General features: G+C 38.7%; 1 protein-coding gene across 1 annotated transcript in view; it reads right to left on the bottom strand.

Annotated features, from left to right (window-relative positions):
- Positions 1-24,279, bottom strand: part of SMC6 (Structural maintenance of chromosomes 6) — a 655,684-nt gene that overhangs the window by 104,485 nt on the left and 526,920 nt on the right. Inside the window, exon 20 of the mRNA XM_090377619.1 lies at positions 21,311-21,426. Coding sequence (XP_090233745.1) covers positions 21,311-21,426 — 116 coding nt within the window. The remainder of the gene's footprint in view (positions 1-21,310; positions 21,427-24,279) is intronic.

The following is a 24,279-nucleotide window of genomic DNA, read 5'->3' as shown; positions in this document are numbered from 1 at the left end:
CTCTCAACCAAAGCTTGCAGGATAAGGGGTCCAGAGTACTGTAGTTGGTTTTCTATTATTCTTTATAGTGGATACCTTTCCTTAAAAATCATAATATTGTAAATGGATGAAAGAAGGTATTCCATTTCTTCTAAAAGCTAATCATGCTCTTAAATAAAATGATGTCAGTGGCAAATTGAGTCAGTTTGGTGCGACATAAGTACAGTAAACCCCCGCTATTCGCGGTATCTGTATTCGCGATCACTGATTTAATATAAAACGAAACCTAATAAAAAAATGTGAATTTTAAAGCGCCATGAACATTTTCCGCCATAAAAAAACACGGGTGTGGCTAAAATTATCTTTCCCGGTCAAAACAGTGCTCAGTGTGTGGGGGTAGAGGCTTGACAAAATCATGAGCGTGGATGTTTCTCGCTAATCCTTGTTCAGTATGTGTTGTGCGCTTGTCATGGAAGGTTTCGTCGTTTGCTTTTAATTTATATGTTTATAAATTGAATAAATTTATAAATTGATATGCTTACAAAAGTGATAAATCTACCATTTTGCAGTGCAAAACAGACTTTTTCGAGTGTGTTAATGGAAGAAAGTGACTTTTATTTGGACAAGTTCTTTCTAACCCGTACAAAAATATGGCTACGAATAATAAGGGAATTGTGAAAAGATCAAAGAAGGTGATGACATTAGCGAATAAAATTGAGTTATTAGACAAAATTTCTAATGGTGAAAGTGTCTCCTCTGCGGCAAAACATTATAAAATCAGAGTCAACGGTCCGATCAATCAAAAAATCGGAAGAAATAATCTGCCGTAGTGTCCGTGAAAATGCGCTAAATGCTTCAAAAATTTGATCTGTAATTGCGTGATGTTAAATTAGAAAAAATGGAAAAAGCTTTAAATCTGTGGATAGAAGACCAAACTCAAAATAAAATTCCCTTAAGTTCACTCATCATTCGTGAAAAAGCAAAACTCCTTTATCAACACTTTAGCGAAATAGGTGATAGCACTGGCAGGATAAGTTTTTTTAGCTAGCAAGGGCGCTGGTTTGAAAGATTTGTTTGAAATTTCTAATAAATATTACATTTAATATTAAATTGTTTCTTATTTTCATTTCGATGCCATATGCTTGCATTTCTAATGGTCATATTATGAAGGTACATATAGTAGTTACATAGACAAAATTTTACTAGTTTTTCTTATATATTTCATACTTTGGAACGGAACCCCTTTATTACTATGGGAGGTATAACTCAGTATTCATGTTTTCGGTATTCGCAGCATTTCTCAGGAACGTAACCCCGTGAATAGCGGGGGTTTACTGTACTGGGAAAACAAAAATTAGAGTAGGAGTGTGTTTGTTATGGGCTAGATGACTGTGATGAGTGTAAGGGCGGAAACACACTACTATCACTTCACGAGACTTCACTCGTATACATGTCTAACGTCAAATGTGTGGCGCTAGATTTACCAATTAGTTTATTGCTCGGAGACGCACTGTTGTCATTGGCTGTATTCATAAGATAACACGTCGGGCTTCAAGTCCGAATGACGCTGTCAGGAGCTCAGATTTTTCTGTTCGAACAGAAAAATTTCGTTAGGCATGACAAGAGGAAAATGCTAATAGAAAATTAAATCAGAAGTAAATAATCTGTTTTGAGCGCAAAAGTTGTCGTTTGGTTTTTAGGGGCATTAGCAACTAAGGACATATTGCTCCGTGATATGCAGTGGACATTCCCTGACCTTTCCGTATCCTCTGTATTTGGTGGTGATGGGCTCGAACACCGGTCTAATCAAGAAGCGTGTGCTATGCACTGCTGCGTCTTCCCACCTGGCTACGGAGGCACCCAGTGCCCAAGTAAGAATATCCAAAAACAAATAACAACAACATCAAGGACATTGCTCCTGTGCCTATTCCAAAGCACCCTCCACTTTGACCAACTACTCGGCATACTCACAGCAAATGTCCAGCCACAGGGACGCTCGAAAATGGTCAAAGGAGGAAAATAGACCAACAGAATTACAATTAACAAATTGAGAGGACGAACAAGTCAATCATTTCAAATTACACAACTCATAACAATTTCTTACAACTTTAATTTTTAGGGTTGAGAAGTAGTTTTTTGTTATTATTAAATTTCATTAAAAATTTTTGTTTCATATTTTGACAGAATAAATCCTTATTCAAAATTAAACTTGCAGTATTTCAACTTTCCTTATACATACAACTAATTTTTTCTTAGTGCTGACTGAATTTCAAAATTGCGTATTTTGCCCTTGAATGTCATCCTTAATTAGATTATATAGGAAATTAAATTCTTCTTTATTCATCTGTAAGTACACCTTGAAACGATTTTCATCTTCTAAGTCCTGCAGTAAATGATGGAATTCGTCCTTTTCTGTTCTCTTCCAGTTTATGTCGTGTGTACATTGCGTACTCTTTTCTTTTCTCAGCTACAAGAAAAGCACATGCATTTTCTAAACTTCTTCAAAATCTGAAGAGGAGGATGGATAAACTGTGGCAATTCATTTAGCTTCAGCTTTCCTCAAAGAGAATGACACATATACAACGTTACAGGTTGCCAGACGTACCCCTTTTCAAATTATAATAAAATTTCAAAGATACCCCTTTTTTAACATTTGAAATGGGGAATTTGAAAAACGCAGAAATCATAAAACACCTTGTTTAGATGATTATTTAGGAAGAAAGAATTAACTGACGATAAAGTTGTTGTTGAAATGGGCCCTTAAAGACTCAAAAAACAACATTCTATCCTATTTACAAAGGGGATATAGAATATTTATGCTTACTTTGTAACCTTTTACATTCTACTTGACTTCTTTTTTTATTTCATTGTAATGTTTTAAGGCTCAGGCAACAAACTCTTTTTTATTAAAAATTCCCAATATCAATACTAATTTGCTGTATGAAGAATATGTTGAAGGAGAACTGTTGACGTCATGCAAAGAATTTTATGCAAATGCACTAAAAAATGAAAAACTGTTATAAAGAAAATTCTCTCAAATGAAAAGTATTGCTAGGTAAATACTTTCTTTTTGATAAAATAAATCAGGTTTACTGAATATGTATTGTAAACAATTATGTAAAACATTTGATGTTAATATTTATAAAAAGTTTCCTTTATTGTTTATAACTCTTGCAATAAAATTTTCCGAATTAAGTGAATTAAAGCATAGGCTATAATTGGTTAATTTTATTAAAATCTGACATTTTGCATTCCATGAATTTGTAAAAATCAAAAAAAAAATATAGAAATAAAATATTTGTTATTAAAATTGTTCGGTTTTCTTAAGATATAATGCAAGTACCCCTAAACGAGGAATGAATACCCCAAACATAAGCACGGGTACCTCGAGATCAAATTTTTAATCTGGCCACCCTACGTTATTACAGTGACGCTTCTTCTCTGACTGAATACCCAGTTTACACTAAAAGTTTACAGGGACACGATGAGAGTCCCGTGATGTGATAATAGTGTGTTTCCACCTTAATGAACAAATATACATACAGAGTGAGCCAGTAAATCAGAATGTCTCATAATGGGAGATATCCTTGAATTGGCAATAACAGAGAGCACTTGTTTCTATTTAGGTCCTGTATACAGGTGAATTACAGGATAAAGGATTAGTGATTTCGATTAATTTTGGATTTAGAGTAATTTTTTCTTTTACTTAATTTCTTTAATACAATCAATTCCGGTTATTTGGGACACATCGGGAGTACATTTTGGCCTGATTAAGTGGCTGTCCCAATTATCCGAAGTTTCACATAAAAAAAAGTTAAAAATACAATGGACCCCAGCTTTACATTTGGTTCACTGTATAATCAAATCACATTATGATGGAGTCACCATAGTAAAGTACTGTTCACTATATGATATGTAGTAAGCGACAGTCATTGTGATCACGTTTGCGAATTGAATTTAATTCTATTAAACAGCAATTCTAATTAGCAAAAATAGGAGGAATATTATCAGGCTATAAAAGTAAAGATATATTAAGCACAAATTTACCCTTTATTACCTTACCAATTAAAAAATTAAATGATACGTGAAAATTGGAAGAATATATGTGAAAATCGGAATAATTAATACGTTTGTTGTTTGTTTGTTATTTGGTTTTTAGGAGCATTAGCAACTAAGGCCATATTGCTCCGGGGATATGCAGTGGTCATTCCCTGACCTTTCTGCATCCTCCGTATTTAGTGGTCAAGGGCTCAAACCCCGGTCTAATCAAGAAGCGTGTGCTACACACTGCTGCTCCTGCTCACCTGGCTAATTAATACGTACTGTAATATGTACATATGAACTAGTTGACATTTCTGTTCACTGACATTTGTGGGTGGGGGTTAAAATTTAAAATAGTAAAAAGATAAGTAATCAATAACAAAGAACACAGCACACACAAATTTCAAGTAACACAATACGTGCAAGTGAGAACGGAGTAACAAGTTACGAAGCTTTAAAAATAGGAATGAAGAGAAGATTCTGAAAATTAATTTTTTTATATGATCAAAGATTTCATGGAAGTATAAACACATTTCACCATAATAACCCACAGAATTCCAGCTTTCGGTATTATCGCAAATTCAATAAGATCGAGTTTTCTATCCGTTTATGATAGATTGCACTAACAGAAAAGCCCAATAAACAGGTGACTGCTAATTGTTTTTATTGTTTTATGGTTGTGACCTCCAGAAATCTGACCGAACCACTTGGTACCATCAGAGACAATCGTCGGGTAATCTCTAGTCTCCTGCTGAGACCGCTGCTGCGGTCTCCTGCCCCAATTAAACAGCATGTTGTCCCAATTCAGAAAAGTAAACCATGTCTATTTACTCGATTGGGTTCTGTTTTTTTAAGATTTTCCCCAAATAAACGGCTGCCCTGATTAACTGGTGGCCCAAATAACTGGAATCCACTGTATATTGTAAATTTAATGTTAGTTGTTACAAGATTAACATTGAGTACCTTGTCAAAAACTAACATGATGGGCAGAAATGGCCACAAGAGATTCCCAAGTGTCACGACTTCATCTATTGCCTTGCCTGAGGAATAAAGGGGGTAAAGAGAGCATTATTATTCATGTGGGAATTAATGATATTAAATTGATGATATCAAATCATGAATTGATGATTTGTTGGAAAAATACAGGATGATGCTGAAAAAATGCTGAGTTAGGTGAGAATATGTATGTCTCTGTAATTCTGCCCAAGCATAACAGGACAGTCTATTGTGTTGGGCAGAATTGAAGAAAAGCATATGCTGAAAGCCTTGTAGATTAATTCAAGACATGAGAGATTCTGCAAGGTTATTGGGGGGGGGAGAACTTTATCAGCATGGTCTGTACTTGTAGGTTCAAGGGTTTTTGCCAGTATCACTGAGGATACCTAAGGCAGAGTCCTGCCCAGGTCAATTGTATTAGAACCTTGGCCTTATTTGCACCTACAGTAACTAGAACTGTATCTGAACCTGACCTATACTGTTTGTACCTAAAAAAAAAAAAAAAAAAAATACCCCGATATTGAGAAAATCGGTCTTAAATTTTTCATGCATCAACAATGCAAAAATCAATCAACAACATTGACATTTTTATTGTATCTGATTAAAAATATTAAAAAAAAATTAAAAAATATATTCATAACAATTAATTTTGAACATTTTTACTGTGCAGAAAGAGGACTATCACCAACACTTTCTGGGTTCTTTCTTGGATTAGAAATTCAGCTACAAAAAAAAAATCTCTCTTGCTGGCAGGGATGGCAAAAATGAAATGAGCATTAGCTGCAAGATTAAAAAATAATATATCTTTTTTTTCAATCACTTCAACAACTGAAAATTTTCATAAAAATTGGTTTTGGAAATTTTATTGTGATATAATTTTGGATTTTGTCAGGTGGAGGTTCAACATTTTCACTGTTTGAAGCTTCACATCAAATAAATAATCTGGCTTCCTCCTTTTAGTTTTGTTGAACTTTTTAATTTTTGTTTTACAGTGTTGTCTGGCAATGAATTATTTATAAAAACTGGAACTGCACCCAACCCACGAACCACAAAATTACACAAGCTGACCAGCACTGTGGGTAACCCATGGGTATTCGACCCAATGCAGGACTTTACCTTAATGGTTCAGGGTAAACTGCTAGCTGGAGTGTTGTTATTTGGTTTTTAGGAGCATTAGCAACTAAGGCCATATTGCTCCGGGAATATGCGGTGGTCATTCGCTGACCTTTCCGCATCCTCCGTATTAGGTGGTGACGGGCTCGAACCCTGGTCTAATCAAGAAGCGTGTGCTATGCACTGCTGCTCCTTCCCACCTGGCTATGGAGGCGCCTGCTAGCTGGAGTGGAAGACATGATAATGTAGATGTGTGTTTAGCTGATGATACAGGTCAAAGTAAGACGCACAGATCTCAAGAAGCCTTGTTGCAAAACAGCTGATATTAGCAAGATGTTTGGAGGGTAGTGATGAGTGATGTTTCAAAGGTGCAGGAAGCTCATTCTAGAGGAAAACAGGCATATATAACTTCAAGGGGGTATGTCAGAGTAGTAAACTATACAAGAGCACAGTCTTAATTGTGTATAGGGTAATGTCAGGAGTGTTGTCAATAAAATGAATGAATTTGAATTTCTCGTTAGATTATCTAATGCTGACATAAAATAGAACGTACAGAAAAATGGTGCCACCCAGAAATAGGGGATGACATGTTTCACTATGGTATGTACAATATATTTAGGAAGAACAGGGAAGATGAAGATACAGTGGGGTCATACTTCTTGTTAGTTAGCTGGAAGAAAAGGTATAATGAGATTCTACATGAAAATGGAACAGATGAGCAAATATTAATATCTTATTATGGGAGATATTAATTTGCCCCTAATTGACTGGAGCAAGTTGGAGGGAAACTCACTATAGGGAACAAAAATTTTTAAATCAACCAGATGACTGTTATTTGTAACAGCATGTTAGGGAGATTACGTGAGAAAAAATATTCTAAACCTGATCATATCCCATGAACAAGATGATAAAGGTTTGACAGTACCAGAATCATTAGCTGGGAGTGATCACTGAAAGACTCATTGAGGTGTATAAGACTTCTAGGGGTGAAAGTAAAATGAATGAAGGTGAAATTTTCACTGTTATGATTCCAAATTAGGGGTCATAAATTAATTCATACTATAGGGAGAGAGAGAGAGAGAGAGAGAGAGGTTTAGATTGAGTTGGAGTTTTGTTTTAGCCAATCAGTTGATAATAATTATTGGAATTAACTGTCAGCCTCAATCTCCATGGGTGGTTGAAGCCGATAGCCTGGGGAAGTTCAAAGCTCAGCTGGATATCTACGTGAGGAGGGAGTCAAATTGGTGGTTTTTTATGATTATTATTTTCTTTTTATTCAGTGCAGCAAAAGCCCAGGGCTTTCTTGAACCACACGATACACTAATACTAAATACAATTTTAACTTTACATACATTGACTGGAACTTGTGAGTGGGTCACTCAAAGTAGAAAGACTTTTCTGGATTTTGTTTTAGGAATGCATTAGGAATCTCCATAAACGAACCATTTTATGGTTAGTTTACCTGGAGTGGTGTAGGATTTACTGATGTGGGATTTACTTAAACTTATAACTACCTTGAAAGGTAAAGGGGAAGGATTCTGATTTTATAAAGTGATTACAATGGTCTGAGACAGATTTTAAATTCTATTCAGTGGGACTTACTGTTGATGTTACTGACTGTAAATTCTAAATGGGAAACATGTAGGAAAGTAATGTGTAGAAACTAAACTTTTTATAATGACTAAAAGGTATAGTTTCTTCTATACCTTTTTATTATACTAATAAAATATATATTTTATTAGTATAATAAAATATATATTTTATATATATATTTTATATACTAAAAGGTATAGTTTCTTCTATACCTTTTAGTATAGGAGAAACTATGAAACTGTCCTAAAGAAGAACACATGGGATGATTATAAATTACTAGGAGAAACAGAAACCTACAATAAATACAAATGAATCTGCAATCAAGTTATTAAAGGGGTGAAGCAAGCTAAGGCACTTTATGAGAAGCCAGTGGAAAAAATTGCAAAAGTGGCAAAGATTTCTTTACTTAATTACTTCTTTATTCGACTTATACTCTCAAATTTTATTTCAGTTTGTGTCAGCTTTTGTCAGTCAAGGAAACATTGTCTCACTGGTAATCTGGAGTTTTCACTTTTGAAAAATTTATTTTCACTCACTCTAGTTTTCATTCCTGGAAACCATAAACCTGCAAAATTTGTTTTATTATTTTAAAAAATATTTCAACTAGATTTCCTGTCATGTTGGTGCTGGCAATAATATTTAACACAAGAAAGAATGGGATGAATCTCCAATAGATATGAATGGTATGAGTGTTGATGATGAGGTTGCTGAAAAACTGAATAGATATTTTGCATTTGCATTTACATATAAAATTTTTTTTAGGGATGGGGATGCCAGATGTACATCAAATTTTATTTGAAGATAAAATAACACCTAGGGGAATGGGATCTATCCAATTATATTAAGAGTAGCAGTAAAGGAGGTAAGCAAACCCACAGTCATAATTATAAGAGTATCCTTGGATTCAGGGAAGACCTCTATAAATTCCAAATGTTGTTCCATTTCACAAAGGGGATCAAAGGATGAAATGAGTAATTACAGATCTATAAGCTTGACTTCTATTCCAAGGAAATATAATGGAGTCACTGGTTAAAGAAGTAATGAAGGACCATCTAGACAGGAATGCAGTTATGCAGCAATCACAGCATCGATTTGTGAAGGGGCAATCTTGCTTGACCAATCTGACCGGATACTACAATGTGGTAACAAAGGAACCGGATGAAAAAAACTTTGACATCATATACTGAGATTTCAGAGAAGCATTTTATATTGTTCCACATGAAAGCCTGCTGTACATCCCACCTAATAGTATCTATCTCTAGTTCTTTGAATTTATTCACACTACCCACTTCCAGATGAAAGTTTATTCCAACATTCAACTATCTGTTGGCTGAAGGCAAATTTCTGCATATCTATTCTGCAACTACTCTTTCTCAATTTGAATTTATGTTACTATTCCAACAGCTCCATATGCTTCCTAAAACGAGGCCACCAGACTTTTATGGAGTACTAAAAATGTGGTCTATTCATTGCCATATACAATGGGATAACCACTTCTTTATCCCTGCTGAAAAAATTGCTATATAGCATTCAGAAAACCCTATGACCTATCCTAAAAAGCCTGACTGCACTGGTCAGAGAACTTCATGTCTGAGTGCACAATTAACTCCAGGTTCTTTTTATTCTCTACTACTACTACTGTCAGTGTGTAAAGTGTATTCGTGTCTGACAGCACCAAGGGTTTTCCCTATCTTTGTGTTGCTTTCATTGTGGATGTTACAGTTCACTGTAAAGGCCAGAGCTTAAAATGTATGGATTTTGTAAGTTTAGTGTATGTATCGTTGTTCTTCTGATCATTTAGCCACTAGACCCCAGCTGGGGCCCAACATTGCCCACACTTGGCCTCGTGGAGGCAGACCAGGTACCCAGTAGTTTTAAATTTTACTCTGGCAGGCCCTTCCACCTGGTTTCCTGAGATTTCAGTGGCTAGGACCTTAAAAAAAAAAAAAAAAAAACACACATCGTATGGGTAGACACTAGATTTTGTTAGACAGAGTTTTAGAGTGTGGGAAGTGCACTGGCATATAGATAGAGTGGGTGGGAGGCTGAAGACTGGGGGAGGGGGCGAAACGCAGAAGTATAGGGATGATAGAGGTGTCCCCAGATTGCCAGTGAGGCAGGCTGATGCCTCACCAGGCGAAGAATGGGAGAGGGAGGAGACTGCAGAAACTGTCTCCTACCCCAGGCCAGGAGGTGGTGAAAGAAAGAACCACATAAGGGAGTGCAGACAGGAAAGCCAATTTGGCCATACAGCAATGAGTGCTACTCTCTTTTGCCATTATGTTCTTCCTATCCAGGTCACCAGAATTTTGGAGTCATTCGTGGCTAGATTCCCATCCAGTGTTGTGAGGGCAGTATAGGCTTTGGTGCACTTGAGGTGAAGTCTCATCCATTTTCCATTTGTAGGTGGGATCAATTTCATCTGTGTGGACGTATCGTGGTAGGTGAGGCCTGGGAGATTCTTTGTCCTCATGCTGGTGCACCCTCATCCAGTTGTCACTTGAGAGTGGGTGGAGGTCAGAGCTCTGATACAGCTCAGTGAAATACAAAGTTTAGTGAGGAGTCAGTCTTGCAGTCACTCGTGGGAACTTTGTCTTTTCAGTTCATTGGTGTATTGTCAATGAGGTGGGTGCACTTTAATCCTTGGGTTTGTAGTTCCGCTTTGTGGTTCCCTGCATCACCAGGTAGCAGCTTCTGTCTCCTTTACTTGAATTTTGTCCATCTGCGTGCTGGTAGCATGTTCCATGTGTTGTTTTATGGGAACTGCTCACTGTTTTCTTCTTGCAAATAGTTTTTGTGTATATTTGCTGAAGGCTTTATATTCATCCTCAAATGCAAGGAGTTGGTGTTCCCAGTTTTTAGGCAAGTACACGATTTGCATAATGAGTATACATCTTAGGTCTTTGTATAACGTGCAGTCATACATCATTTCCACGATTCTTCTTCGCCGCAGGTGCATGCCCCATCTTCAATAATCCCAAGCGCTGTAAGTTTGGCCTTTATCGGTCTGTGCCCCATCAGCAAGAAGGTTGCATTTAGCCCTGGGGAAAACCAGGGGAGGAATTGGGATATGCTCTGTCTATGTATGGTATGATTTTTTCATAACTTCTCCTTTTATGGATGCGGTCCAATGGTTCTGCCACATGTGCTGTAAATGCATCAGCAGCTGCTTCTTTTCTGTTTGTTTGTTTGTTTGTTTGCTGTTTGGTTTTTAGGAGCATTAGCAACTAAGGCCATATTGCTCTGGGATATGCGGTGGTCATTCCCTGACCTTTCCGCATCCTCCGTATTTGGTGGTGACGGGCTCGAACCCCGGTCTAATCAAGAAGCGTGTGCTATACACACTGCTGCTCCTTCCCACCTGGCTATGGAGGTGTGCTTATTTTCTGTATTGCAGGCATTTGCCAGGTATGTCCAATCAGGTTTGTTGTTTTTCCTTTGGGGAGGTGGTATAAACATACCACAGTGCACGACCTCCAGGTCCAGTGGCAGGGCTCCAGCCAGACCTGCACAGCATGCGTGCTCATTGTCCTGCAGGCTGTTGTTATGGTAAGGAGTATGGTTCACTGTATAGTGTCGAGAAGTTTTCTATTAACCACGGTGATCACTTTTTTGTACCAGATGGGTGCTCCGTACATAGGTGATCACCGAGATGAAAACTGCCTTGTAGTACAGAGCCAGTCTTGCCTTGACACCCTGGCAATAACTGCTGTGTATTTCCTTATTTTTCCTTTTAAGTATAGGACATGCAGTTTAAAGGAGAGATTGTTATCTGTGATAAGTCCTAGATATTTCATTTGCTTCATCAGCTTTATTGTGTTCCCTTGGAGCTTAATTTGGGGTAGTTTTCTGATATCAAGCGTGCCCTTCAGTAGGATTGAGCAAGTCTTCGTTAATGATATCTTTAGGCAGTGAGTTGTCATCCATTCCTGCAAGATCGCCAGCATGTGGTTGGCCAGGGCCTCTAGTCCTGCCCTTGAGTCCACCGCCATGGTCAGGACCAGGCCATCAGCAAAGGCCTGGGATCCAACCCCTCCCCCCAAGTCCACTGCAAGAAATTCATCAAAGATTATGTTCTACAGGAGTGGTCCTGAAAGGCAGCCCCTGTGGATGCTCTTGGTCACTTTCTGGAATGGCGTTGTTGTTGTTATTTGGTTTTTAGGAGCATTAGCAACTAAGGCCATATTGCTCCGGGAATATGCGGTGGTCATTCCCTGACCTTTCCGCATCCTCCACATTTGCTTCTTGATTAGACCGAACCCGGGTCTAATCAAGAAGGATGTGCTACGCCCTGCTGCTCCTTCCCACCTGGCTAAGGAGGCACCCTGGAATGGTGTGACTACCTCTATCCTCAAGTCATTATGCCCTGGTAGAGATTAAGTGGGATCTCCCCACCCGGTGTCTGGTGAGGATGCTTGGCCACCAAAGTGAGTCGAACACCCCAGCGAAGCTGACTAGGATGGCAAGGAAGTATTTCTTGGTACACTGTTGTGTTTCAGGCTGAAGTTTCTGGATGGCTTCAATGGTTGACAAACCAAGCCTGAACCCAAATTGATTAGGGTTTGTGAGGTTTGCTGCAGTGTAGTGGACTAGTAATCTGCTGTGAAGTAGTCTTTCATACAATTTACTTAGGGTTGAGAAAAGGGCTATAGGATTGTATGAGTCCGGTTGGTCAGGTTTTTTTAAGATCAGCTTCAGGTCGGCTGTCTTCCAGTGTATTGGATATTTCCCTGCTTTTAGGCAGGTATTAAAGAGATAGAGGAGATGTTCAGGCTCATATTCCAGTCTTTTTAAGTATCTTTGGTTCTATCAAGTCCTGGTCAGGGCATCTTTTGTTCCTAATTTTCAGTGCTGCGGCCCATAGCTCATCCATAGTGAAAGGATGCTCCTGCCATTGTGTTGTGTAATTTTGATTTGCATCACCTATTTCCTGTTGCTTATGCAACAGGAAATAGGTGCAGCATTAGTGAAGGTGTTTCCTGGAATATTGCATTTAGGATATTGGTGGTGGACTCCCTCCACGTCTTTGTTATTGTGCCTTGTGGCATTGTTCACCCCCCCCCCCTCCGGGGAACTTGTTTGTAGTGATTTTGTACACCACTCCCCCGGGATCAGTATTGCCTGTTGTGGAGATGAGATTCTCCCAGCTTGCCTCTTATTTTTCTTGATCTTTTCAGTGTAAGCATTTCTCTTTTCTTGGTAGCATTATCGCAAGATTTCCACTTCCTCTGGCAGCCACATCCTTCTTGCCCTTTGGAATTCTTTCTTAATGAGGGATCAGTCTTGCAGTCACTCATGGGAACTTTGTCCTGTCAATGACAAAGGGCTTCTCCCCGGTGGCCAGTTTTTTTTCTTCTCATCGCTATCTCCGATGAGGATGTTATGAGTTGTGTTAGACATCTGGATCAGGTATGCTGGCAGCGTGATTTGTTCTGGTTTGTATGGTCATCCTGTTCTTCAGTTGGTTCGCACTTGACTACAAGTGTTCCCTATACAGTTCCCAGTTTTTTGTTTGAATCTGTTACTTTGTATCTTTCAGCGTCAGTCTGCTTATGGGGTTTCTTGCCATCGTTCTTGTTATCCAGTAGGTTATTGTCCAGTGCTCGGAAGTTGTCCAGGTGTCTTGCACCCACCAATCAGTGATGTATGCTGCAACATTTCTTGTGGCTATGGCGATATCTATGGTTGCTTTCCATAGAGTGTTGCAGTAGGTAGGTAGTTGGAAGGGTTGGTTCAGAACAGTGAAGGATGAGGTTGAGAGGAATCCTTCTGGTTGGAGTCCATTGTTGGTACCCTGCCGGTCCTGCATTCTGCTGTGCCACACTGGCAACCATCAGCTCCAATAATGGCTCTACAGCCCTGGAGGATATTTTGGGCTGCCTGTAGGTACGTTATGGCCAGATTTATGTCTTCTCTTGGTCGACTATAGAGTGAAATAACAAAGATTTCTCCCAGTGAACTGATGATGTGGGCACATGCCACCCAAGCTGTGATAAGTTGTGGGATCTTAGTGACCGTTATCTCCGAGATGCGAACCATGACTGCCACTCATGGAGTGTCTTCATCCATCTTTATAACTTTGTAGGCCAGTGGGTAGCTGACCTTCCCCATGTGTGTGTATAAGGCTCTTGTATTATAATTACATCTGCATTTTCTTCATTCGCTTTGGTCCTCGCATGCGCGGCCACTTCCTGGGCTCATTGTGCATTTATTTGGTGTATGCTTAGCACTTAGCACTCAATGGTTGTAACCTTTAGGGCATATTGCAATAATCAGTTTTTAGTTGGTATGTGCTTCATGCTATTAAGTATATAAGACATTTGAAATCCCTGAGAGAATGTGCATGGTCTATTTTTGCAGCCGTGCAGTTGGCACATACGGGTTCCTTGGTCTTGTTTTGGGCAGTTAGTGTAGTGATGCCCTTTCTCCGAGCAGTTCCCACAAGTTGGCTCCATTTGGGCACATGTGTGGTAAGTGTGGCTGAATTTGCAGCACCTGTAGCACTTTGGTACAACCACATGCTCCCGGAATGTGTGACTTTCCCATTCAACAAAGATTCGATTTTGTCCCTTGATCACCTGCCAAGCCTCGCGGGCCAGTTCCATGATCCAGTTTGTGTTTACACTGTTCCTGCTTTGGTTGGAATATCTAGTATTTATTAGTTGGTCTTGGTTATGGTCCGGTAAGGTATCTTGCAGGTTTTGTCTATATATCTCATCCCAGTTGTTTTGGAGTGAGGTTGGGGCTAAGGTCAAAAATCATGACTGGTGGTCCTTTTCTCCTTGGGGACTTGGCGGTGAGGCCCAGTGTTGAAATTTTGGGATTTCTTATAATTTGTTGTGCTGCTTTGTTGGTCTCCATCTCTATGACAATTCCGACACTGCACGTTTTAAGTATTCCTTTTATTCTGGTGGTTTTTAAGTTTTCCTTCATGTTCGCTATGACTTTTGTTTTGATTTCCTCGCTTGTAGATTTTCTTCTCCTGCAGCAGGTCTCAGGACAACCAGATTTAGTTTTTAGCAGGGGTGGCTTCCTACTCTGGCAGGTTTTGTTCCCTTGTTTGCTTGGTCCTCAGTGCATCAGCATATGAGGGGGCGCACTGTTGCATTTGTCTTTCCCCACTCTCTTTGTAGGCCTCCAGTTTGGCCTTGTTTGCTTCTGCTTCCAAGTGAAAGTTGTGTGGGATTGTTTCCAGCTTGCTCCATATGGTCACTATTTCCCCTCTGAGAGCAGTGGTTATCCTACTCGAGGATTCCTTTAGCTTATTCTCCAACTGGACTCATAGGGCTATCTGGTCTGGGACTGGCCCTTCAGGGAGTGAGGGTTCCAGAGGCAGAGACTCAGGCAGTATGCTACCACACAGTTGTGATGTTATTCTGGAATTACTACTACCCATATATGCAATACCTTGCTTTTGTCAATGGTAAATTTCAGTTGCCGTTTCTCTGTCTAATTTTTATAGATCTTGTTGGAGTAGCTTACCCTGATTACTATCATTAATCACCCTTCCAACATTAATATCATTGCAAATTTAGACATTAAACCTATGTGCCTTCATCAATATTAATAAATGTAGAAAATAACACAGGTCCAGCAATGACCCCAAGAGAACACCACTAATAGTAGTCCAAGAAGAGAAGTGCCAACATTGGTAACCATACTTTGCCTTCTCCATCCCTTTATTTACAGCAGTAACTTGCCCCCAATGCCACACTGCTCCAATTTGTACAGCAGTCTTTCACATGGAACAGTGTTAAAGGCATTTCTGAAATCTAACCATATGATGTCAAAATTATTTTTTGCAACCAATTCCTTTCTTACTTTATCAGGGTATCCAATCAGATTGGCCAGAAAAGATCACCACTTCACAAATCCATGCTGCAGCTGCAGCATGTTACCCTAGACTGCATTCCTGTCTGGATGATCCTGCATTTACTTTTTTTCTAACTACTTCAAATTGTAGCAGGGTGCTTAATGATTTTTTAATAACTGAGAGCAGAGTGGAGGTTTTGTTTTGTTGTTTGGTTTTTAGGAGCATTAGCAACTAAGGCCATATTGCTCCGGGATATGCGGTGGTCATTCCCTGACCTTTCCGCATTCTCTGTATTTGGTGGTGACGGGCTCGAACCCCGGTCTAATCAAAAAGCGTGTGCTACGCACTGCTGCTCCTTCCCACCTGGCTACGGAGGCGCCTGCAGCGTGGAGGAGAAATTGTTGAAGTTAAACATAAGAAGGGCACCTGGGGTGGATGGGATCTATCCAGTTATATTAAAGGAGGTGGCAAAGCAACTAAGCAAACCCTTAGCCATAATTATGAGAGCATACTTGGACTCAGAGGAGGTCCCCACAGACTGGAGATGTACAAATGTATCCCCAATTCACAAAGGAGGATCGAAGGGTGACACGAGTAATTACAGACCAGTTAGTTACGGGTAAAATAATGGAGTCACTGGTTAAAGATGCATTGCAGGATCATCTAGACAAGACTGCAGCAATAATTCAGACACAGCGTGGGTTTGTTAAGGGAAAGTCTTGTCTGACAAATTTGATAGGATATTATGATGTGGTTACAAAGAAACTGGATGCAAAAAATAATTTTGATATCATATATTTGGATTTCAGGAAAGCTTTTGACACTGTTGCACATGGAAGCCTATTGTACAAATTGGAGCAGAATGGTATTAAGGGCAAGTTGCTACAATGGATAAAAGGATGGTTGAGTGGAAGAAGACAGAGGGTGGTAATTAATGGGTGCTGCTCTTCGTGGACTAATGTTATTAGTGGAGTCCCACAGGGTTCGTTCGGTTTTGGGTCCACTGTTGTTTTATATATTTATCAATGATATTGATGAAGGTATATCAGGCTTAATGTCGAAGTTTGCATATAATACAAAGGTTGGCAGGTTTGTTAATGACAGTAATGGCAGTGTGCTACTGCAACACGATCTAGATAATTTGGCCAGATGAGCTCAGAAGTGGCAACTGAAGTTTAACCTTGACAAATGCAAAGTACTGCATATGGGTAGAAGTAACCCCAGAGAATCATACCAACTGTGTGGTACTACACTTAAGGTGGTAGAAAATGAAAAAGACCTGGGAGTAATTGTGCAGTCAGATATGAAGTTTTCTGAGCAATGCAGACAGGCTGCCAGGGCAGGTCATGGGATTCTGTCAATGATATATAGGAATTTTGCTAGCAGGGAAAAGGAGGTGATTGTCCCTCTGTATAAGGCAATGGTAAGGCCACACCTTGAGTACTGCGTACAGGTCTGGAGGCCTCATTTTAGGAAGGATGTAGATTTGCTTGAGCATGTACAGAGAAGGGCAACAAGATTGGTTAGGGGAATGAAGGGATCCTCTTACCAAGAGAGGCTTAAGTTCTGCAAATTGCAGTGGCTGGAGACTAGGCACCTGCGATGTGATCTGATTGAGGTGTATAAGGCCTTGAATAGGTTGAGAATGCTGAATTCTGATGGGATCCTTCCACTTGTTCAGATTACGAACCTAAGGGGGTATAAATTCAAATTAAGAAAAGACAGATGTAGAATAGATGTGCGGAAATTTGCCTTTAGCCAGCGGGTGGTTAATTGCTGGAACAAACTTCCATCTGTCGTTGCGGAAGTTGATAGGTTAAATAAATTTAAGGGGGAACTGGACAAGCATTTGGAGGGAATGGTGTGATTTTTATTTTTTTTTGGCTGATGCTGTATAAGCTCATACACTTTCTTTCTTGCATCACATGCCACTATTACTACTACTACTCCTTGTCATCCTTTGATCTCCCCTCCCACCTTGTTTATTGGGGATACATTTGCACATCTCAGTCCACAGAGACCTCCCCTGAAATCAGAGATGCTTTCATAATTATTGCTAGGGGTTTGCTTACTTCCTTTGCAGCATCTCTTAATATAATTTGATAGATCCCACACACCCTAGATGCCTTTTTTACATTTAGCTTAAACAATTTCTCTTCCACATTCCTCTTGGTTATCACCAAATCATTTAGCTCGCCATCAGAATTTGATACACATCTCAAACTCCCATCCCTAAAAAACTCCTCATGTATGAACGCAGATAAAAAATATCTGTTCAGTTTGTGTGAAACCTGAGCAGGATCATCAACAGTTAAACCACTATTACCTAGCAGACAAATGCGATTCACCACCTTCCTCCTACTGTTTACACAAGTAAAGAAGCCTTTCCTGCTTTTTTCACATTCTTTGCCACCCACAGACTTCTCATAATCTGCCTTAGCTTGCCTAGCCTCATTTATGACTTGATTGCACACTAGTTTATATCTATTGTAGGTCTCTCTATGACTTATACTTTATATGCATTCCATGTATTTTTCTTTCCTGTCATGAATTTTGCAGTTCATTTGACATCCAATAGGTCTAAGCCGTGAACAATATCTTTTAATTGGTATAAAAAGCCTAGTAGCAGCTATGATTTTACTTCTATGAATGCTTCCCATTCAAATTTGTTGTTGCAAAAATTGAGTTGGTCTCACTAAATAGAATTTAAAAACTGTCTGAGACAACTGTAGTCACCTTTTCAAAAGCAAAACCCATCCTTCTGCCTTTGACAGTAGTTACATCTTTAAGTAAATCCAACATCAATATCTGGTTTGGACCTCTGCCCAAACCAGATGGTTCTGTTGCCACTTCAGCCAAGGATAAAGCTGACCTGCTAGCATCCCTTTTTCTTCCAAATCATGTATTAATGATCTTGGTAAAACACCACCCACCATTCCCAACATGCTCTATTCAATGCCTCCTGTGGTCTTCCGTCAAAAGGACGTAAGAAGGATTTTGACAAATCTTGATGCTAAGAAAGCTCCAGGTCCCGATGGTATTTCTCGACTTGTTCTCAAAACCTGTGCTGCTGAACTTAGCCCTATTCTTTGCCGCCCTTTTCACTTTCTTATTCCAAAGGTGTTTTTCCTTCTGCTTGGAAATTTGTTCATATCCAGCCAGTTCCTAAAAAGAGTGACAAATCCCTTCCATCCAATTATCGTCCCATTGCAATTACTTCTACTCTTTCTAGAGTAATGGAGAAATCAATTAACTGCCAACTCTTAAACTACCTAGAAACCTTCCGTCTGATCAACGATCGCCAGTATGGATTCCGTCAGTGTCGATCCACTGGTGATATTCTGGCTTATGTTACACTTTTATGGACTAATTCAATGGAAAGGTTCGGTGAAACACAATTAGTTGCTCTTGACATCTCAAAGGCTTTCGATCGTGTTTGGCATAAAGAAGCGCCCATCTTATGGTTTGCCAACTGTTTTTAGTAATTGGTTATCTAGTTTTCTCTCTGATCGCTCACTGAGGGTGATGGTAGATGGCTCTCTGTCTTCTAACTTTTCCACTAATGTCGGTGTCCCCCGAGGTTCAGTTCTTTCCCCCACCCTTTTCCTCTTGTACATTAATTACCTTCTTCCATTTACTGGAAATCCTATCCATAGTTTTGCCGATGATAGCAAACTGCATTAAACCCTTCATTCCCCTAACTTTCCATTTTGAGAAACCTTGTCCTACTCAATCAGCTTCAACTTCTCGAAAATCTGCTACCAATTCCTTAAATGCTGATCTTCAGGTAATTCTCCAGTGGGGCAAAGACAACTTAGTTGATTTCAACCCTTCTAAAACTCAGTCTTGTCTTATATCTCGCCAAAAGGATTCTTGTGCTCCTATGCTCATCTTTAGTGTCACTCCGATTTCTAGGCAAAATGATATATCTCTTTTGGGGATTACCCTGACTTCTAATCTCTCTTGGCACAAGCACATTACAAATACTGCTTCCTCTGCATCTAAAAAACTTCGTTTTCTCTTTCGCTCTTGACATTACTTTTCTCCCAAACAGCTGTTCACTCTGTACAAATCGGAAATCTGCTGTACCATGGAATATTGTTCCGACATCTGGAGCGCTGCCCCCAAAACCTCTCTGAAGCTTCTTGATTCCATTCAGAAGAGGGCAGTTAGGTTAATTAATGATTCATCTCTAACAGAGTCTCTCCATTTGCTGTCTCATAGACATACTGTTTCTACTGCCTGCCTCTTCTACAGATACTTCCATGGGCACTGTTCTTCTGAATTGGCTTCTATAATTTCCGTTCTCTCTTTCAAAACAGTCCGAACACGTGCCGCCAACATCCATTTACTGTCCAACTTCAAACTCACAGAACCAACTTTTCATCTTCCTCGTTTATTCATTCAATTGCTGTTTTCTGGAACAACCTTCCTTCATATGTATTTCCTGAAAATTACAGTCTACAAAAGTTCAAGTTCAATGTCAACAAATATCTTCTTTTGTCTTCTCAACCTCCAACCCAAGCATGGTACTAAGTACTATAGGTTCTAATACCTCTCGCGTTTGGGGTTTACATAAAAGAAAAAAAAAAAAAAAAAAAAACATACCAACCGAGCAGCAGCACCACACATAGGGCAGTGGAGAAGGAAAAGGACCTGGTGGTACCTGTGCCACCATCACACATGAAGTAATCTGAGCAGTAAAGATAGGCAGTCAGGGCATGTCATTCAATAATATAGAGAAATTTTGTCAGCAAGGATAAGGAGGTAATAAATTTGGCTGATGCTGGGTGAGGCAATGGTTAGGCTACTTCTCGAGTACTTTAAACAGGGAGAATGTGGATTTGTTAGAATGTGGATCTGATAACACACACATCAGAGGCATAAATTTAAATGTAGAAAAAATGGTTGCAGGACTGACATGTGTAGAATTTGCTTTCAGACAAAGAATAGTATATTGTTGGAGCAAACTTCCATCTAGTGCTGTGCAAGTGGGTAGTTTAAATAATTTTAAGTATGAATTAGACAAATTCTTAGAGGCTGATTACCAGGTGATGTCTCAAGGAGCAATACATCAATTTGTCTGAAATGTTTGTTTGTTTGTTATTTGGTTTTTAGGAGCATTAGCAACTAAGGCCATATTGCTCCAGGATATGCGGTAGTCATTCCCTGACCTTTCCACATCATCTGTATTTGGTGGTGATGGGTTCGAACCCCAGTCTAATCAAGAAGTGTGGGCTACGCCTAATTTGTCTGAAATGTAAAATAATAAACCAATGTATACTCCCCACAATGACTTATGGAAGTGAAACTTGGACACTCAAAAAAGAATGGAAGAGAAGTTGAGAACTATGCAGCAAAGAATGGAACGAATTATATTGGGAATCAGACTGTTAGATAAGAAGAGAAACACATGGATTAGGCAGCAAATTCAAGTAAAGGACATTCTTATCAAAACTAAAGAACTAAAATGGTCTTGGGCAGGACACATGGACTAAGAACTCCCAAGAGGAGTTAGAAGAAAACCTGGAAGACAACGATGGAGGACAGATGAAATTCATGAGTTTGTGGGTGGTAAGTGGATGGCCATTGCACAAAACAGAAGGAACTGGAAAGTTGCTAGCGAGGCCTTCATCCTGCAGTGGATTGAAAATGGATGATGACAACCAGGTGATGTATGAAGGGGGGGTTTTGGGGGGGGTTGCTGATGTGTATAAATTTGCTTCTTTATTGCATCACTAATAAAACAAGAAATCTGATTAATGAAAAATTTACTTTTCTTCATGTTTTTTAAGAACATTTTCCATGTGTTCAATTTCATTTTTAATTCTTTCTGGACTTTTAGTGGTATGAATGCGTTCACTGATGCTCAAAGCCTTCCTCGTACTTTCCTGTTAAAAGATAAAAATAAAGTTAAAAAATAGTTAATTATCTAAAACTATTTTCATACCTCACAAGCAACTAATTCTTTATAGAAGAAAATTGAAGAGAATAGCTGAAATATTATATTACTTTTAACAATACAGAGTGTAAATAACTGAGGTAATAAAATTACACAATGTGCAATTATTTATTTTTACATACTAAGCATGTCTGAAGTGATCAGATTTACTGAAGTCCAAAATGGGATACCATATATTTAACTGTCTCTATCCTCCCCTTTCCCTCATAATAGAGAAGATTGCTGGTTGAGTCTCATTTAATAGCAGCTCATTATTAATTTTAATTGTTTTATTAATAGCCACTGTAATAATCAAAAAATTATGGATGAGTAGATCTGAAGAGTTAAAAAATTACATAATATGGTTAGCAGCAGAAATTTATATCTGTAACTTAGAAATTTATTTTCAAAAAATTATGTAAAATTATTTTACATAATTTTTTGTATAATGTACTTTTTCCTCTATTATTTTTAAAATTAAAACTGATAGCAGTACTGTTTTGAAATGTTTAAATGTTAAAACTTGAAACTAGACACTTGAGACGTATAAAGCATGGAATGGTGAAAGTAAAATTTTCTCTGTTATAAATGGAGCATAAATTTAAAAAACATTTTTAAATTTAGAAAACATTTCTCTAAAGCATAAATTAAAATTAAGGGGGAAGAGATTTGGATTCATTTACATGAAGTTTAATTTTAGTCAGTGAGATGTAAATTTTTAGAATAAAATGCTTCCACGAGTAACTGAGGCTAGCAGCTAGGGGTAATTCAAAGCACAGCTGGATAGATACCTACATGACGGTGGCAAAAACAGGAATGTTTTTTGCAGCAAAATCCTAGGGCTTCTTCCATCAAAAAGATAATATTTTGTTTTTGTGTTCAAATACATAAAACATGTTCAACTAATGGGACATTTTTAAATGTATTACTGGATTCTCAAAAAAAAAAAAAAAAAAAAAGAGGTTTGGCCCACCTCAGATTATCGGTTTATCAGAATGTAACCAGTAACTGTCCTATTTTTCATCAAAAAGTTATGTATTATTTATGCAAAAATAAATTTACTATAACAGTAGCGGACAAAAAAGCCCGCATCACCTTAAAAAAAGTAACATTTGTAGTGAAACATATAAGATATTGTTTGATTATAGTCATTTTGTTTGTTATAAAGTAAAGGTATTGCATCAGAAAACAATTACAAGGAATTGCATCAACTATTTCTTTAAATACGGCATTGGAAGGGTATACATGCTCATTAGCATCCTGTTTTGCAGAGGTTGAGCATGGCTCCATATGTTTAGTTGAAACCAAGGAAAAAAAGCGTAGCTGTTGCTCTGTCCCAGGAAGGGCTTTCTATGCTGCTATCACTGATAAAATAGGCTGCCACCAGTCAACAGTATCCCGGGTGCTGAAATTAAAGCGTGAAACTGGTGATGTGAAGAGAAGACCAGGATCAGGCCATAAGGAGTGACTATGCCTTCCCAAGATCGATATTTGAAACGGCTATTACTTCGTAATTGAGATGCTAGTGCTCCTGATCTAAAACTGGACTTGGAGATGGCCTCTGGCGTTGAAACAAGTGCACGAACTATCCAAAGCCTGCTTTTGGAATGTGGTCTGCATGCCTATCGGCCCAAGCCTTTGTTGACCCAACAAATGAGGAAGAAGTGGCTTGCTTGGGATAAAACACGTTTATTGGACAAAAGAGCAATCGGACACTGTCATCTTTTCTGACGAATCGAAATTCAACCTGCATGGTTCGGATGGGAAGCGATATGTCAAAAGAAGAAAATCGGAGGCATACCATCCTGACTACATAACACCGACTGTAAAGTTGGTGGCGGTGAACTTTAAGTTTAGATGCATAAAAAGCAAAGGGGACTTTAGAACTTTAAGTTTAGATGCATAACGGCAATCAACCACCCACTGGCTAAAGGCAAACTTCCGCACATCTAAAGAAAATTAAGTTTATTAATGGAACAGTGAATGCAGAAATCTACACTGCTTAGGAATCACTTTTCAACTGCATTTTTCAACAGGAATTAGCATGTTGCCACACAGCAAAATTGGTAAGTTTCATGCTATTTAAATTTAATGATGAGTTTGTCTTCTTGTCTCACAAATCTGAAAACATACTTGCACAAATGTTTCCTCCCCATTTTTTCCCCTTAAGTAATACCTCAGAAATGCTGGCATTACAGTCCAGATTTGAATCCTAATGAAAATTGCTGATAGATAATGTCATCTAAAATTGCTCAGAAGAAGCCACCCTTACATTTATACAATGAAATTGAGCAACCATATACTCAGAAGTTGATTAACTCTATGCCAGATCATTGTAAGGCTGTAATTGCAACTCGAGGAGGAACAAAAAAATATTGAGGACTTAATTTGCTGATTTAGCATTAGCAGAGGCATAAGACTCAAGAAAGCAAGCTTATACACAGCCAAAAAAAAAAAACTGCCCCTTCCAACTTTACCCATCTGGTCACTCCAAATGTTTGTTCAGCTCAGCCTTAAATCTGTTTAAGTTATCAACCCCCACAACAACAGATGGAAGTCTGTTCCGGCAATCAACCACCCACTGGCTAAAGGCAAACTGCCGCATATCTATTCTACAACTGTCTTTTCTCAATTTGAATCAATGCCCCCTCAGGTTCTTAATCTGAGCAAGTGGAAGTATTGCTTCAGCATTGAGCCTGCTCAAATCATTCAAGGCATTTATACACCTCGATCAGATCAGAGGTTAGTCTCCAGATGCCAATTGTTGGGGAGGGAGGAATGTTTATTATTTTATCTGCAATTC

Source organism: Mastigoproctus giganteus, chromosome 7 (assembly GCF_048544385.1).
Source record: "Mastigoproctus giganteus isolate SK-2022 chromosome 7, ASM4854438v1, whole genome shotgun sequence".
NCBI classification, from domain to species: domain Eukaryota; kingdom Metazoa; phylum Arthropoda; class Arachnida; order Uropygi; family Thelyphonidae; genus Mastigoproctus; species Mastigoproctus giganteus.
This window is presented reverse-complemented; position numbering and strand designations above follow the sequence as displayed.